Source organism: Contarinia nasturtii, unplaced genomic scaffold (genome assembly GCF_009176525.2).
Source record: "Contarinia nasturtii isolate CC-2019 unplaced genomic scaffold, AAFC_CNas_1.1 Cnas_scaffold_285, whole genome shotgun sequence".
Taxonomy (NCBI): domain Eukaryota; kingdom Metazoa; phylum Arthropoda; class Insecta; order Diptera; family Cecidomyiidae; genus Contarinia; species Contarinia nasturtii.
The window spans coordinates 3902207-3920530 of record NW_022197640.1 but is presented as its reverse complement, the minus strand read 5'-3'; the positions used below and the strand labels follow the sequence as shown (position 1 = coordinate 3920530).

Genomic DNA, 18324 nt, shown 5'->3' with positions numbered 1-18324 from the left:
AACTGTTATTGAAAAAAAATCATCGTTTTTATTGCTGAACAGTTGTTTTTTTTTTGTTTTGTTTTACAGTGAATCATTTAAACGGCATAAAATTGGTACGTCTTCAATCTTCGTTGTGTTTGTTATTGGTTTGATTCTTTCGCTATTTTTAATCAGTTTATTCTTAAAGTTTTTCCATTTTTTCGCTTGCAAATAATACTGAAATACTTCTTGGCGTGAAGGTAATGTAAAATCAAGGAATAGTTTTGCTCTGTAAAAAAAACGAATTATCAAATTTACTGTCTATCGAAATAGAATTCAACAATGTGTTGTTCACCGATGCCAAATGTTTCCGGCATTTTGCTTTTTTTGTAATAGCCAGTATTGTGGAATCAACAGACATTGAACTTCGGTGTGTTTTGCAGCAATGACTCTGTCTTCCATGTGTTCGCCAATTCCAAAAACTGAGCCGCATCGTAATTCGCCAATTTCAACGAAATGCGATTTGGTATGCTGTACAGTCACGTGAGAATGTGCACCTTCAGCTCTGGTTTTGGGTATATTTTCGCGATCAATTAAATCCAAATCAGATGTTAAATCCATCGTGGATTTTTCTTGATTTTCATTAAACATACAAATTAATTGAAGAATATCATGTGGAACTGGTTCAATTTTCATTTGTGATTTAAGATTCATCACGTGCTCATGTCCATTTCTGTACGTTGCCTGTGTGAAGTTATAATGCCAAATAAATTTGAAACGACAATTAATCAAATCGAATTCCAAGAAAAGGAAGAAATCTCGTCACATACGTTTATATTTAAATATTGTATTATACTTAATCGGCCATTGAGTACAATATGGACCTGATTTATTTGTTTGTTGTCCGCCGCATAAATAACATCAAAAGGTTTGTACGTTTGAATTGTTGCTAATTCACTACACTCTTTCATCTATGCGATTAAATTTTAAGTACAATGTTTCATGTGCATTTCGATTATGTTCGACTGAAGAAGAACAAAAAACCACATTTATTACGATTGATAACAATAACTAATTTACCTGGTTCTCGCTCCAAAACGAAAAATATTCGAAGCGATTTAAAATGTGCTGAAACGTTTCCCATTGGATTGGCAGTTTAAAATTAGTGTGCTTATCGAAACAAACAAAAAGACACACTGTAAACTTTCTTATTTACAACCACAAACGGGGACGCACAAAAAACTGATTGAAAACCGTTTGATAAAACCTTTTCACCCCCAATAATTCAGTGTGGCTTTACCGTTAGTCGTTGTGTTGTACGCTTGCCTTGGAATCACCTGCCAGTGCAGCGTTGTTCGCTTTTCGAATTCATACTCTTTTTTTTCTGGCTTTGATGAACGAAAACACAAAAAAAAAAAACAAAATGCAAATAGAATAGAAACGAATACGATTCTTCAACTCTTTGAAAATGACGATATATATCATTTATGCAATTTTGATAAATAATATTTCATTTTTATTTTGCATGATTGACTGAAGTTGGTATACATCGTAAGCGATTCATTTTCAGTCGTTATTGATTTTGCCCATTCATTCCGTGTTCAAACCGTACATTTCATTTATGGGAATGAAACGAACAAAAAAAATAATAATATAAAATATAAACCAAAGTAAAATTATGCAAATGACTGTTCTATACTCCGATAAAAAAAAATTATTATCCATTTGAATGGCGAATGATTGGTTTGGGACACAAGTAAATCAATATTCTCAACCAAATGAAATCAAAAAAAATATATATCTTCAAATAATAAATGATGGAAGTTATTTCGAATTCGATAACAAGGGCGCTTAAATCTTTTATAAAAGAGAGAGAGAGAGAGAGAATGTATATTAAAAAAGTAAATTATTAACTAATCCCCATTCTTAGTATAGACTCGTTTTTTCATCAATACACTTTCGTTCATTAAACGAAAACTTTTCAATCATATCATTGGTTTGCATCAAGAATATCAAACTGCAAATTTTTCGCTTTTCATCGCTGTAGATCGCAGATATTTGCACCACGTCGACAAAAATCTCGGGTCACGCAATCTTTCTAATAAAACCTGTCTCTATTGTAACAAACTGACAAACGCATGTTGAAATATTTGAATCGCATTTGCATGCAATTCTCGTCAACTAACGTTTTATGATTCATACAATTATATTATTTGATTCGATCAAATCAAATGTATTAACATGAACTAAATTGAATTGAATTGATCTGACAACTTATAACAGTCCTCTGTGCAAATCATTATTCATCATTTCCATTGAAAAGATTGACAAGCTTGAAATGTTGTTTAAAACGCCTGCTGATATGCATTCGTGCCGATGAAAAAGGCGTAAGCTTCAACAAACAACAACTTTTTAGAAGTGATTTGGGCCATTTTGCTACAGTTGCAATGCCTTCATCACAGCCATTTGACCTAGAATTGGCATGGAAATTTCCAACTATTGGTTTTAGTCACAATATTTAAAATAAAAAAATCAAGTAATTTTAAGAGAAACCGCAATTTTAAGAACTGAGCAATCAAAAGTTGCTATAATACAAAGCCACAGATTAAAATGGCGCTTTAAAACACTCTTCGAAACTGAAACACACAATTTCGCAACCAATTTCAGACTTAATTTTGTCAACTACACTGAAATAAACATAAAATCACATTTATTTTCGGTTGATTTATGTTCGTTGAGAAAATTAAGCGAAAAAAAAAATATTTTCTCCGATCGCATGTTAACATGAATAATTGAAGTACCAATAACAATATAAAGTAAATGATGAAAATGGCGAATGATAAAAGAGCGGCCAGTTTTCGGTTTGTTATTGTTGAGTCCGTTTTTAAGTATTGAAAGTTATTTCGCTCTGACAACTATGTTGGTTTCATTGTAGAAGAACACCAAACAGCTGTTCTCTGAGCAGTATGAATGTTTGCGGACGCATTTCATGCTCTCTGGCTCTCTACTCCTCTCGCAATCTCTAACACATGCACACCGTGTTTTATGAAAAGCCATTTTTGCGTTACGTTACGCTGGAGCTTGAGCCGTACATTCATTTATTCGAATGGATTAGTATATGATGCTCGCTGAAGCTGATCAATTGACTATTGATAAACTTCAATTTTTTATTTTGTTCACATTTTTTGTGCAGATCGGTTACAAGCATACGATTGTTTTGAGTTTCTAATTACAATGAGTGTGTAACAAGTGAACTTTGTACAGAGCTTTAAAATCAAGAGATTGAGAGAGAAAAAGTTACCGTCGACAATTGGCGTTTTTTTTTTTTTTAAAACACACACATAAATAGTAACAACAAATATGGCCATTAAAATGAAAACCACATGTTGAAGGCAAATATTGCGCAAAAAAACAGCGACACAAAGAACATAAACGATTAAAAAATGACGGTTGATAATATAGCAAAGCAATGCAGTCAAAACCGAAAATGAGAGCTTCGTTATGATTCGTGAGAGTGAATAAGAAATCCTACAGTATCGCGCGCACAGTTTATGTTCAGATTTTATGTGTATCTTAGTGGCTTTGGATGTAATTGTTGAATTTTTGTTGTTGTTTCTGCTGCTGTTTTTGCGTTTGCTCATTTTGTTGTGGCTGCTGCTGCCGCTGCTGCTGTTGTTGTTGTTATTTTTTGTTGCTGTTGTTGGATTCTCTCGAATGCGTCTTTTACGTATACACAAAGCCACAGCCAAGGGTAAAAATATTACATTTTTTCAATTCAGTTTTGTTTGTATCTCGTCGAGACGAAGAAGAAGTGTGTTTTCTGTGCAGATTCCGAGTGTATCGGTGTGGCCTCTCTATCAAAACGTGTTCGTACAAACCATTTTCTTGTGTCGATAGTGATTTTGTTTCTTTTTTCTTATGTTTTTCATCTAAAGTACAGTTTGATTTGAGTTTTAATATTTATAAAATTTGTAAAAAAAAAATTTGACCAATCATGTTCATAATGATATTCAAGACAATGGAAATTGAAAAAAATTGTGTGATAAAACATGGAGTATAACAAATTGTTTAAGATATAACGCGGATAAAAAAAAACTTCTACCAAATTCCGCTTATTAGTGATGTTTAATATTTGAAAAGTGGCTGTAAAAAATACAAATGTGAAAAAAAAAACAAACTCACTCAAAATTGTTTAAAACAGACTGAGGATAAAAGATTCATTGTGAGAAGCGAAACTCGAAAAGTGGAAAAGTGAATTTATGTTGATTTTTTTTTCTCTGTTGCCAAATCAACCAGTTCATTTATTACGAAAACGGGAATGAGTGTAAAAAACTTTGCCGATGAACGAAGTTCACAACATCAATATGGACTATATGATAAAATTTTGTGCTCGAGCTGTAAAAGACCACTTCGAATGCAGTTTCGGTAGTCGATATGATTATACAATTTCAAAAAATATCAGCAATTGATGAAAACAATGTACATTTAATGAAACTTCAAAAAAAGGGAATTTACAAAGGCACGAACGAAGAAAGAATAACTCATTAAATTGCTGTACAAATGAACGATCACGCAACAATTATGAAAAAATCAAGGTAGATCCCAGCTATTTCTTTTTTGTTTATGTGCTTTGTTTGATTATTATTTTTAAGATATTTTCTGTTCAAAGCAGACAAATTTCAATGATTTTATACAAAAAAATGGGACAAATGATGCTAATAAAAATGGAAACTGCGAAAAAACGCGTAGTTCATAGAATACCGAGCAAATAAAAAAAAATTCCAATGACTTTAGTTATTGATCCATTTAAAGACTTATCAGTCAACGGTCATGCGATGTGATTGCGTCTGGTTGGCTAATTAAAAGATTCGAAAGAGAAAAAAAGCAAAAAAAAAAAAATAGTGATGCTGGAACGAATCAGGACACGTAACAACGTAAAGCAATGTACGTATAGCACTTGGAAATTACACTTTGATTGCATGAGTGTTTGGTCAGTGATCACGATCAGTTAGTTGGCTGGTTTAGTTTGAAATGTTATACGGTTTGTTTAAAAAAAAGCGTATTTTAGGAATAATATATAAAACTACTGTCGGCAGCATTAGTAATGCGTTGTGTAATGCAAAATGTTGGCCATTACATAATTTTCACTCATAACTTTTTGTTCATTTTGTGAAATTGTCTATTGATCATTGGCTGGTAGTGAAAAAATACCCGAGTTTAGTTTGTCTATGAATCGTACAAACTGAATAAACATATTTGGCAAAATATCTGCATGAGAGATGGAGAAATATTTACCAATCGCATCTGAATTGAGAAGCAAATGTAGTTGAATATTAATTGTTCCGTCAAAATGTATGCCTTTTTTCACTCAATTTCATGGAAAGAATTCGATATGTTTAAATGCTAGTTAACATCAAGCCTAGTCTTTAAATCACATTTTCAATTTTCGATCGATAATATTACATGGCTTAACCTTAGAAATATAGCTCGAATCAAATCGATGCGTACCGCAACGCATTCGACCAATATAAATCCAAATTGGTTACAACATTCTTGTTCATGCTCAATAAAAAAAAATGATTTGACCGCAAATGAATTTTGCATTAAATTACAACAAACATAATGAAATAAGCAACAAGTGCAAAAGAATACAAGCTTCAGAAGCTTCAATTTGGCTGTTCGTATGTTAAGTGTAAAACAGTGAGCTGCCGTTTCATTCTTATTATGTGTATAATTTGCCAAGGCACCAAGTGATTTTATTTTTCCATACTTTTTTTTTTTCTTTCTGCTATCCAAAATGCCGTTTCATTCATATACGAATATGTGCGTCGTCCAATGAGTACACAAGACTTTCGGTTAAATTATTATTATTGTTATGGATATTACCAAGCAAAACGAATATCGTTACTGTAATATAACCTTGTACGTATTCACTTTAAATTTGTTCACTAAACCATTCGCAAAATTTCCATTTTGCAAGATAGAGATATACGGCGATGAAATAAACGGCCTGCATGAAAACAATTCGAACACAATGACATATCCGTTTGCTGCCATTTGGCACAGTGCTCTTTACTTTGTATTATAACGGCACACTCGAGGCAAAATAAGCACATGCATACTTCATTAACCCTCCTGCGTACAGTTCAATCGAATACAAATACCAAATTACATAAAAACCATAAATGACCAACTTTTATTCGATAAAAACTGCTTTGATTGTGATGACATACGATAGAATTTCATTTTCACTTTTTCCTTGGTATCAAGCTCAATCTAGGGGGCAGACACGTGGAATAGGATTAGACTTTTAGTGTAAAGATTCGAGAAATTGCAATGAAATAGCAACGCCTGTGAATGGATTCGCGTGGAATAGCGAAACAGTGGATGGAATAGCAAAAATTGTTTCACTTCAAATCCATTTGACATTTCTTTTGACGTTTATTGATGGATTAGTGGAATAGTGCGGAATAGCAGAATTAACATTTTTGACGGAAACAGTGCATGGAATAGGAAAAATAGTCTCGATTTCACATTTGTGTTTTTGGATTAGTGGAATAGCTGGATTAGTAATTTATATAGTGGATTCGGAATTTATTCTTGGTGTCTCCCCCCTAGAGCTCAATACACAGAAATATGAATAAAAGTGATCAACGATTTATTTGATATATATTCTGTTCCATCTAATTTATTATCAGCCGTACCTAAGAGGGTTAATCAGAAATGAACATTGTTTTTTGAATATGATCATTACTGCTGTAGCAATTCTTGCATGAAATTCAGAGGGAAATCCCAATTAAAAAGTTTGCCAAAGCCAATGACACTCGCGCACCTGTGGACATTTGTTATTGATATCAATGGAATTTCTCTGGAAGGCAAAACGATGCCAATAAGGTCATCATATTAGATTCAATTTGATTCCTTAGATAAATATCTATTTGGCAGATTTTAATGTCGAAAAGCTTCTTTTTTTCTGACATTTTTGGTTAGATAATCTTTTGAGAATAGAAACCATAAACGATGTTGGTTATCCATGTTTGACATGGAAAATTCAATTTTGAGCTTACGATAGTTTCTCTCGGGGAAATTTTGTGACAGTTTTCAGTTCAGAGCTGGAAAAAATTGTACTGAAGTAACAAAATTTGGTCAGTGGCTCCTAAACATACGTAATTATACAAACGAAGTGTATCCCATTTAATATGTTTAGTTAGCAAAAAAAAACACAATGTTTGTCAATTGTGAACTGGCCCGTGTTTAATAAAAACAAAATTTTTTCTACTAAAAAGTAAGAACAAGATTTTTTTGTTCGATGATCTATTATACAATAAGTTCGATAGGCAAATCTATACAAAAACTACAACAAAATAAAAACACCGGTCGAAAAAAAATAGTAATTTTTCAGTCGAAACGAGACTTTAAATGAATATAAAAAGTTGTTTTGACTGGTGCAAGTAAAAATTGTTTTGAATTTTGTATTTGACATCTGAATATGACGGATCTCTTTGTCTCCCCATTGGCTCCGTCTATCTTTCCCTCATTTCAATATAAAATGTCTATCTCTTCTATTTAACATTTACATTATATGCAATTTAATGGCTTTCATGTTGAAAACAACAACTTCTCTAGAAAATCACTAGTAATTATACCAAGACAGAGTAACATACACTCTAAATGCATTGCATACCACTTTGAGAAATCAACATGTATGTAATTCATCCGATACACAAAAAAATCACGAACATGCACATGGAATATATCTCTATGTATGTTAGATTTGAACGTTTTATTTTCCAATTCGATATGAAATGAAAAATCATTCGATACCATAAACTCTATCACTTTGCTACATGCGTTGTGCGATTGCTTAAGAATTGAAATGGCATCACATTTATATAATTTATATGCCAAAGTGAATAGATAAAAAATAATTGCAATGCTTTTTGTGCAGTTATTGCAGACATCAAAAACAAAATCTGTTATTTTATTGCACATATTTTGAAATTTCTTGCACATTTATCGCGATGTAAGACTAGACCGAGCATCACTTTCACTGTCTATGCACGCTGAAAGTGGGAACAAATCTTAGCAAGAAAGATAATATGACCACATATAAATGAGAGCACCTTTTTTTGTTCAAACATGGTATTATTGCAATGTTATTCATTAAGTCGAGATACACGATATGATCTTATAAAATGTTAGTATTTTTTTTAGGATACTTGAAATCTATCTGGATACTCTCATTTTTCCGAAATGCATCGAAATATTCATAATTTAGAGAAAATAAGATAAGATATTTCGGGGGAAATGGAAAACACAATGAAAAATAAAACAGACCAACTGAAATGAAAACTTACAAAAAATATCTAACCACGTTAGAAGTGCTTTTTATCGATATTTTTTTATCACAGTTTTTAATCACACTTAATTATCGAAAAAAAATCTTGAAATTCGTCAAGAAAGTAAATGATAGGATCATAATTTTTTTCTTCGCTTGATGCTTTTTGTAGATAAAAGTGTAAGCTGCAATGTGAGCAAATTAGTTTCATTTCGTTAGATGTTTTGAAGTTCAATATTTTGGCAACATTTCGAGACGGCTCATGGGATAAATAAAAAGTTTGACAGAACAATAACAATCGCATCATTACACATATTTTGTATGATGTCGGCAAAATCGTGGTTATACATTCAGAAAGAATTTTCATTGTTATTTTTTTCAATGTGTAAAGATAAATAGAAAACATTCATTTTTTTTTGTTTTCAAAATTCTATTAATTGTTCAAACTGAAATGAAATTCCAGTTCAGTTTAAAAAAAAAGCCAAGTGAAAGAGAAATAGCCATGAAAATGTCATGCAAAAAAATGTTTATGTATTTTATTTAGTAAACATAAGCACTGACATGAACGCAGATCGAGCGCACGTTGAAAAGACAACAACACATGCAACGAAAAGAGTTGAGTAAATGTAAACTCAACTAACTCTTCATTTCAACATCATTGTCGTCAAGTGTTTATTTATTATTTATTATTAAACTGAGCCAAGCGAACGATGGACTGCGAACGCGCACCATTTGTACGTGAGCTGCACCTACTATAAAATGTTTAGTCTTCACATCATTATTTTCTTTTAGATGTGTTGTCGATAGACTTTCGGTTCATTTTTTTTTCACATCGTTTCTCTATTTCTTTCTCACATCGTCGTGAATCGCTTTGTCTGTCACTGTGTGTGTATACGTTTTGTTGTTGACTTTGTTGTGCTGCTTCTTCTTTTTTTGTAATTTGTTTTCGTGTATTGTTGTTTTCTTTCGATGTAACTCTTTTTTTTTCATCAAGTTTTGCCTTCACACACCGTACGTATACATTGGACAGCTTCTATGAGCATTACCATCCGCTACAATACAAGATTTAGTGGTTTTTACGCCGGAGCGTTCAAGACAAGCATAAATTTGGTCGGACGATCTAAAGTGTATTTTTCTCTCTCTCCAAACTTTGTTACAGTTTTGATTTTTCGTTTTGATTGTTGCGATTTTCTTGTTCCAAATAATTTCACCTTTTTGTGTCTAGTTCGGTGAGTGTGGTTTCTATAAGGTGTACTTCTTTGATGGAATGAAGGTGCAAGTGTTGAAGAAGGTTATTCTTTCCCTTGACGGGGCACGATCACGGTCAAAGTTTAGATAATGAGCAGCAAATGAAACTTAAATCATATCATTGTGATTTTTTTGAAATCAGTTCACATTCGGCGGTGCTTTGAAAAACAGTGCTCACATTTATTGCGTTTATGTGTTTAAAAATTGCAAATGAAAAAAAAAAAACTAAAATAAATCCATAAAAAGATTCGCCGTTTATAATTGTATAGCAAAAAAAAAAACAGAACAATAGTTAAATTAGTGGCATACAACACACATCAAAACAACAATTTTTTTAATTTATAAGGTGAACGTGAACAATTTTTGGACGAAAGAATTAAAAAAATAATACTTGACCGCAAGCTCATGTGTATGTGCGCACGTGTGTGTATATACATTTGTTGAGGAATAATTGCTTTCATTCGAATTCGTCTAATTGTTGGCTCTATCCAAAGTTCGAATGATACAAAAACAAAGTTAATTGGACAGGAACAAAAGTATGCGTGTTTGTGTGGTTTTTTTTAAAAATACAAATGAATGCGACATAAAGCACCGCCAAGCAAATATTTAAGGAAAACGAACATACATTAATAAAGGTTGTGTCAACGCTCATTCACAAAGAACAGAAAAAATCTATTGAATCTATTAAATATAACCTGTATTCGAAAGACCCTAAGATCAAACATGTTCAGTTCAATCGCATGTACCGTCATCGATTTTATATTTGATTTTCTTGATGAGTGAGTAAAACCGAGCAATTCAATTACTTTTCACATACACTCTCGCACACACACACACACACACTGTAGAGTTCTGATCGCCAGCATTATCATTACATACTAACTCAAATCATCCAAATAAGTTAATGATTGAATTATGAGGAAGTAAGAAGAACCGAATACAAAGAAAGCAGTTAAGAATCAATCAATTGGTGAATTACTGATTTTTTTCTCGTTTTCTTTTCATTTGTGCTCTTTTCAAGGTCACTTTTTATTGAAATTCGATTTATCAAAAAAAAAAAAAACAACAACATGTTTTGCTAGATATGCATATGGAAACGGAAACAGACACTCGAAACAAGAATGTAACATACCGCATAGCGTAGGCAATAGCCAAAACCGTTTCGAATTTTTCAACATACACTCGACTACTAAACAGACGACATATTTCTATGAGATTCCAAAAAAACATAATTATTCTCTTGAATAATCAGATGAGAATTGGAATCACTTTTTTTACATAAGAAATTTGTTTTTTTTTTTTTTGCTTTTTGTACGTAGATGAAAAACGATAAATTAAAATCTTATATAGAATTTCGAAACAAGTTTTAAACAAATTGTTTATTGATGAGTATTAATTTTTTCTGTAGAATGTCTACAAGCACATTGTATGTTAATTTAAATTCTGCAGTAAAAATGGGGAAAAAAACTAAATGGGCATATTAAATTTGAGAGAATTTAATACAATAAAAACTCAATGTTTTCGAAGTAATGTATAAAAAAGTGCATAGCACGACTGGGGGTTTCCCCTCAAATAACCTGTATCACGAGTATTAAAGCAACTTGTTATTATCTATGTGAAATCTTCAAAATCAGTATAATGACTTTAGTTCCGCCAATTATCAGGTCAATTTTCAAAGAATCTACAGAGCTTTATACAAGTGACTCATACCATATTCAATAAACAAAGAATAAAATAAAATAAAAACCACAAACAATCAAATGGTATGCAATAATGATTGAGTTTGATCGCATTTCAGCTTGTCGGCCCCAATAATTCGCGATCGCACAAATTCGAAAAGGAAGAATATTTCCGTGTTGTACAGTATACCGCATTTTATACGATTTATATTAAAAGTGATTATCATTCAAACGATAAAACGTAGAGCAATAAACAAAATGCCCTGATATCAATACTTTATAAATTGTATATTAGTTTATTGAATGCAATTAGCTAACAAAGACAGTTAATAAATAAACGTTGATAATTAGATATTTTCATGCTTCACGTGATTTTAATATTTTTTTAAAATGTTGTGCTTGCTTCTGTAGCAATAGAAACGTTTACATTTATTCATTCAATATAAAAACAGGCATGAGCTAGAAGTAGGCCGCCTTTATTAACAATCACTGTATCTGTATTTAAAACATTTCTTTATTTGCAGTGATGAGTGTATTTTGGCTGTACAGTCAACCCCATGCCATTGGTATTATAAACATATTTTTAAATACACATAGAGTGAGTGTAAATGACTGGCGGCCGCTAGATGTATTACACAGGGTTCAATTGCACAATTATTTTTTTAAAAAATTCTCACATTATTGAAAATCCTCCAAAGAGTTGCGCGTACGAAAAACATCAGACAATTTAAACTGTTTACTAAATCTCATTTTTTTTTTGCCTATTGTTGAATTAATTTATAGGTTTTTCAAACTAACAGTCATGCAAAATAGAAGAGAGAAAAAAACAACAACAGCAATCACACAGCACTACAATTAATTCAAAACTTCAAACAATCGCAATCAATTCAAGTATCGAATACTATTACTTCGATGTTGGGAATTGAGTTTGAACATTTTTATATGTGCATGAGAGAAAAATGGATATCAAGCATTGCCATTTGGTGTTGCCAAACACATTACTATTATTCATTTCACCGAAATGATTGAACATAGGAATTTGAAAAACCGATTTGTTTGCTTCGATTTATATGCATAAATAATTCGTTTGCGACTTTAAATTGTAAACGCACACTTGAATGTAACCGATTTTAAATGTGAGTGATAGAAAATGATGAGCATATCATTCAAAGCAAATAAATTGCAAAACAAATAAATTAAGTATGCATTTGAATCAATATTAAAGGCAATGAGTTTCACTTTTAGACAGGAGCTTAAACCATTCTTTTAATGCGTTTCACGCTGGTCAATATGAAGCTATTATTTCAAGAGCAATCAATTTTCATCGGTTATGTTGGTGTGATTGACTAATTGTGTCAATAGTTCAAACGTTTCATTTTCAATCGACCTGATTTGAGCAAAGATAAACATTTTTTTGTCATGTTTGAAAAGCCTCTTATTTATTCATATACTTCATTTGATTTCTTTCATTTTTATTATGAATTTAGTTACAATAACGATTGATTTGGTCATTCATCGTATGAGATAATTAAAATATTGCAATGATTTGATCGAAACTATAGCAAAACTTATTTCAAAGAAAAATGCAAGTGAATGAAGGTTTGGAAAAACCGCAAATTTAGTCTGCGAACGATATTCTTTATGAATGTAAAAAAAGGTTGGAAAAATTGAGTTTAAACCGCTAGTAACAACAGTTCATACCAAACATGTTTTCAACCTTTTTTTTTTTTAAAAGTGTTCAAATAACCAGTAGCAGTTTGCTTGAACTATAACTGTACACCGCAAAATAGTAACACGTTAGTGCGTGGTTGTGAATCAAAACCAGCCTAAAACCAAATTGCAATGACTTTTTTTTTGGAAATTTATACCATACGTCACTTACATAACAGTTAAACGACCAAATAAAAGAGAGAAAAAAATCGTTTTGTTCGATTTTCATTTTCATCAAGTACTACAAGTGCTGCTCACTGAAGCTGAGGTTTTATGTTTAAATGACCTTGCCACATTTATACACATTCAACAAACTACTTTTTAAAGTGACTGTTCGTGAACATCTGAATGAAAATGATAACAAGCCAAATCTGTGCCGAAAATCGCACCAAGTTTATTTTCTACACTCATTGTCAAGTCAAAAATGAAGAAGAAAATAAGATTTGAAAATTATGAAACCAGAAAATCCATCTTTCAAATGCAACACCATTTTGAAGTTTTGAATTATTATTTTTTGAAATTGGCACACATTATGAAATAGATCCAAGATGCATAATTGCAAATGTCTTCAAAATATGGACCGACTTTTTAAATGAAACATGTTTTGAAATTTAGAAATGTACATATTGTAATGACAAATTCAAATGTCAGTATTCTTTAAATCTATTTGTAAATAATTGCTCATCACAATCAACATCATCACTTCAAACTAACACTTTCTCGCCATTTCAGTTTATTCACATACATGTGTGTGTATAAAATGAATGAATATGTGAGAAAAAAACATTGTTTTTGAGAAGCAATAATACATCGAGAGACAACATAATATATTTATGGTTGGAGTCTTTACAAAAGAAATACATGTGTATGAATGAAAAAAAAATACAACAAATAATTACAATTATAAAGTGAAACGTAAATTAAAAAAAAAAAGAGAAGTGAAAACATAAACGACGAAAACAGATTTCTTACAACTCATTCTCCATTCGAATTTTGTAGTTTCTTAGTTGTTGTTTTCATAAAGATGCAAAAAAAAAATCCCCAAAAAGAACATTTGGGAAATTACGTTTATTTTTTTGTTCTCTCGCTGCGAATGTCACCTTTATTACTCAGTAATTGCGTAGACATTAATTTCCGCTATTAAATCATGTTGGGAGGGAAATTGAATCTTAATTTGCGATATTGAGCGCAAATTAATGAATGATGATCCGCAAGCGTCAGCGAAATTGTAGTTTAAAATTAGAAAATGCAGAAAAACCCAAGTACTGCGTAATTCATTCTCCGTATAATGATGTTTAAATGAGCTAACACCTTGAAATGCATGTGTACAAGTCATATTTATTGAGTTGGGATCAGTATATTATTGTAATTACATTGTTGGCGATCCATAGGCAAAATGCATGAATTAAATTGGAATGTGATGATTAGTGAGCACATATCGAGTTTTGTCGTTGAATTTCACATTGGAATATGTGAGATGAAACGAAAAGGAAAATTACAAACTATGAAATGAATGCAGGAATGACGCATTCAACTTACTATCGTGTGTAAAGACAAAAAATCATTGACTCCAGTGAACTATAAACAATAAAAACATCTGATCACAATGTAATTTATAGCATGCAATTCACTCAGGCACGTGAGAATACTATAAAGTGCGATAATGTGCACTTGTAAAATATGTCTGGATTTTTCGCCATCGATATTTATAGATATGCTAGGTATCGTAAGAGCATTTATGTAGAACTTTATAATTGAGAATCGATGCGAATAACTTACAAATTGATTATTTCCTACTTTGATTAAATACATATATACATGAAATGCATCACAGCATGCGAGACATCATTATTTGCGTCATCATTATATTGTCAAATTGAAAGGATCTAGTTGACTAGTAAATGTAGAAAAAAAAAATATTTTACTCCATTTGTGATTTATTTAAATGTGGGCATGTTCATGGAATTAGAAATATCAACAGCTCGTTTAATTTACATGACAGACGGTATATAATGCAAGTCAGCCAACTTCTAGCGTCGATCACAGTTCCTACTGATTTATTTTTATTATTTCCTTACCGTATGACATATCTGTGACGTCATTTATAGCATGCGGTTATCACGGAAATCATTGTAGCTGCTACAGTCAAGGACTTGAAATGATTGTCCCAAATGGAATCCTGTACGAAAATCATATTAGGCGTACATTATTTTTTATTGGCATTTTTTGTACAGGATCATTTAAAGATGAAATGAGACATGATAAAAAACCGATAAAATCATTTTTCTTTTTTCGTAAAAAATATGATACGAAAATATTTTTCATAATTTTAATTCAATGAACGTTTTTCAGCAATTTTTGCTTAAAGTGCCGACAGTTCCAAATAAAATGGTATCTGTAAAGAGGTGAATTGTCTTGAACGATTCTATATGATGACTAATAAAGTCTTCGAGCACATTTTCATAATATCTGTTCTATATTGTCATCGCTGTAATGAAATAAAAGTCGAACAATGTTCGCTTCCGTTTTTAAATTGTTTTTAATATAAATATTCGCCAGAGATTCTAATGCGGCATTTTACGGTCAACATCGAATTCGGTTGTTGCTTTAACATTGAATTTACAGGGTGTAAAACAACCCCATTTCATGCACTGCAACTACCGTTATAGTGAAAATGCGAAGTATTTTATGTTTATCCATTTTCGATACTTTAGATAATAGAAAATGTAGAAATTCACATCAATACCTTTATTTTTATGGTATCACATTCTTTACTATGATTTGCATCATAAAAAATCATTTTATTCACACACTGTCTTTATGGTAACTGCGCAATCGTCAAATTATACAAACAAAATACCATGTGAGCTCTTTTCATCGTCAAATACATCTGGGTATGGGTTTCCAAAGAAATAGTCGAATCAGTTAAGTTTCAGCTACAATAATTATATGCAATTCCCAATGTTCAAACAAAAGAAATAACACTTTGACTGTTCAAAAGAAGTTCTTATGAAATTGTTAAATTAAAGGCATATAAATGTATACGCACATATATTTATGGAACTGAACAACCAATGAATTTATTCAAACGGAATATGTGCTATATACATTATTGTGTTACTAGAAAACTATGCAAGTTAGCGATAATGTTGCCGTTCATTATAACCATAAAATCGAATTTTTCCATTCAAAAATAATAAACAATGTTTTTTTTTAAATGTATATTTATTTCTATTTATTTATATCTTTTTCAGAATTATGAATTATGTTACGCGGCGTTTTCTTCGCTGTGCGATGGTTGTATTCAGTTGGTTTGTTGTGCCATATAGTAGAGTCACAACATTGTGGGTGCCAAGGAAAAAACTTCCACCAATGACAAATCCATTATTGGAGATACGAGCTGTGAAATTGGCACATATGATTCGTACGCGAAAGGTGTGTATTTTAATTTATTAAAAATGTAATAACACCAAATTTCCGTGAATAAAATGAAAATAAATGTTAAATTTTGTTCAGGTAACGAGTGAAGAAGTGGTGCAGGCATATATTGACCGTTGCAAGGAAGTGAACCCCTTAGTAAATGCAATTGTTGAGGATCGATTTGAAGAGGCATTAGAAGAGGCTCGCCAAATTGATGCCGAAATTGCAAAAGGCACCAGAACTGTGGAAGAAATGGAACGAGAAACACCATTGCTTGGATTACCTGTGACAGTTAAAGGTAAATTCAATTATCGGAAATCTTTGTTTTATTTTTCATTGGTTTGTTATCCTGTTGCCAACCGATCGATTACCATTTATTTTTGCCAATTTCATTTTTTTTAGAAAGTATAGCCGTCAAAGGTATGATAAATCAAGGTGGACGTGTATTTAAACAACGTCGCGTTGCCCAGTACGATGCTCCGTGTGTTGTTTTAGTGAAAAAGCATGGTGGCATCATTTTATTAGTTAGCAATACTCCAGAATTGTGCATGTGCTGGGAAACATATAACAATGTTTCGGGCCAAACACGGAATCCGTATGATTTAACTCGAACGCCGGGCGGTTCAAGTGGCGGTGAAGCGGCTTTGATAAGCAGTGGCGCTTCGTTAATTGGTCTGTCATCAGATATTGCCGGTTCGGCACGATTGCCGGCCATGTTCACTGGCATCTACGGTCATAAGCCAACACCATATGCAATTTCACCAAAAGGTCACATTCCCGCTAGTAATGTTGAATATTGGGGTGATTTCTTTACCATTGCACCAATGACACGGTATGCCAGTGACTTGCCGTTACTTCTCAAATGCGTTAACGATCCAAATGGCAGAAAATTGTTGTTGGATAAGCACGTCGATATTAGCACAATAAAATTCTTCTATATGAACAATGATGGACCATCGGGAACAACACGACGTCTAAGCAAAGATATCAAGTCGACAATTGATGATGTTGCGTCTCATTTTAATGCAAACAAAGTCAAAATAAATGGCCTTAAATGGGCTCTAGAAATATCGATGTCAGCCATGCTTCGAATAAAGAATGTTGAGACAATTTACTACGAAGGAGAGGATGGTGAACCACGAAAACATATGGGAAAAGAGACGCTCAAGTTAGTACATTTTGGCATTTATTTTCTTTGTTCGTTTTCATTTAAAGGTGATACTTTTGCAGATACTTCCTTGGGATGTCAGATAGTATATTTCCATCAGTATTAGTTGGACCATTACAACAAGTGATGCATTGGTTACCTGAATCGAGACACAGAAAATTGGCCAATATCGCTGAAAATTTAAAACATCAATTTCAAGAGCTGCTTGGAACAAATGGTGTATTTTTATACCCAACATTTCCAACAACCGCACATCGACATTATCAAATATACCATAAATTAGTTGATACTGGCTATATGATGGTTTTTAATACGATAGGTCTTCCGGTAACGAATTGTATGGTTCGTTTAGATCGTCATAAGCTTCCAATTGGTTTGCAGGTAAAATTCAACGATTACATTTTGAATCGAATGCATTTTTTTATTTCGAATGGGTGAATTTTTGCAGGTGGTTGCCAATCCAGGACAAGACCATTTGGCGCTTGCTGTTGCCCAGGCAATTGAAGAGCAATTTGGTGGATGGGTTCCTCCGCCGGTATGCTATCCATTTATTTGCATAATTTTCCATAATTTGCATCATGAGTTATTTAAATTTCTTTTTCTTTTCTAATTCTCCAGGCCGCCACCCTCTGAGATCAAATATAGACAAAACCATGAATTTAGATAGTATTTTAATTAACTGGCACTGTAAATATACTTAATTCATTTGACTTTAGTTTCAATATAATTTTTTTCTACTTGTCGCATGGAAATCAACTGTACTCTAGACTATTTTTAATGAATATATCATATATATATAT

The 18324-nt window shown here is 32.1% G+C and overlaps 2 protein-coding genes across 9 annotated transcripts; one reads left to right on the top strand and one right to left on the bottom strand.

Moving 5' to 3' along the window:
* Positions 1 to 3: 3 nt before the first annotated feature.
* Positions 4 to 1343, bottom strand: LOC116337707. 2 transcript variants are annotated; one of them, XM_031762484.1, is made up of 5 exons: positions 1262 to 1343; positions 1042 to 1203; positions 792 to 932; positions 317 to 705; positions 4 to 250 (listed from the first exon to the last, which is right to left on the bottom strand). In XM_031762484.1, exons 3-5 carry the CDS (start codon positions 930 to 932, stop codon positions 64 to 66), a joined length of 717 nt encoding a protein of 238 aa, XP_031618344.1. In that variant the 5' UTR covers positions 1042 to 1203; positions 1262 to 1343; the 3' UTR covers positions 4 to 63. The 2 variants fall into 2 exon arrangements, with proteins under 2 accessions (XP_031618344.1, XP_031618345.1); XM_031762485.1 differs by lacking the exon at positions 1042 to 1203 and having other exon boundaries at positions 792 to 986; positions 1262 to 1312.
* Positions 1344 to 3093: 1750 nt separating this feature from the next.
* Positions 3094 to 18310, top strand: LOC116337411 (fatty-acid amide hydrolase 2). Of its 7 annotated transcripts, none has more exons than XM_031761959.1 (8): positions 3094 to 3712; positions 3897 to 4556; positions 16191 to 16371; positions 16453 to 16654; positions 16759 to 17524; positions 17587 to 17905; positions 17973 to 18059; positions 18143 to 18309. In XM_031761959.1, the coding sequence occupies exons 2-8, from the start codon at positions 4522 to 4524 to the stop codon at positions 18155 to 18157; spliced, it is 1605 nt and encodes a 534-aa protein (XP_031617819.1). In that variant the 5' UTR covers positions 3094 to 3712; positions 3897 to 4521; the 3' UTR covers positions 18158 to 18309. The 7 variants fall into 7 exon arrangements, with proteins under 7 accessions (XP_031617819.1, XP_031617820.1, XP_031617818.1 ...); XM_031761960.1 differs by adding an exon at positions 4614 to 4905 and having other exon boundaries at positions 3094 to 4556; XM_031761958.1 differs by having other exon boundaries at positions 3094 to 4556.
* The last annotated feature ends 14 nt before the right edge of the window (positions 18311 to 18324 follow it).

Coding starts and splice junctions, on each gene's coding strand:
- LOC116337707 (XM_031762484.1), bottom strand. CDS start 932: ATGAAAGAGTGTAGTGAATTAGCAACAATTCAAACGTACAAACCTTTT. Junction 706..791: donor TACAATATTTAAATATAAAC/GTATGTGACGAG, acceptor AACTTCACACAG/GCAACGTACAGAAATGGACA. Junction 251..316: donor GCCGGAAACATTTGGCATCG/GTGAACAACACA, acceptor TTTTTTTTACAG/AGCAAAACTATTCCTTGATT.
- LOC116337411 (XM_031761954.1), top strand. CDS start 9,335: ATGAGCATTACCATCCGCTACAATACAAGATTTAGTGGTTTTTACGCC. Junction 9,529..16,190: donor ACCTTTTTGTGTCTAGTTCG/GTGAGTGTGGTT, acceptor TATCTTTTTCAG/AATTATGAATTATGTTACGC. Junction 17,525..17,586: donor ATGGGAAAAGAGACGCTCAA/GTTAGTACATTT, acceptor ATACTTTTGCAG/ATACTTCCTTGGGATGTCAG.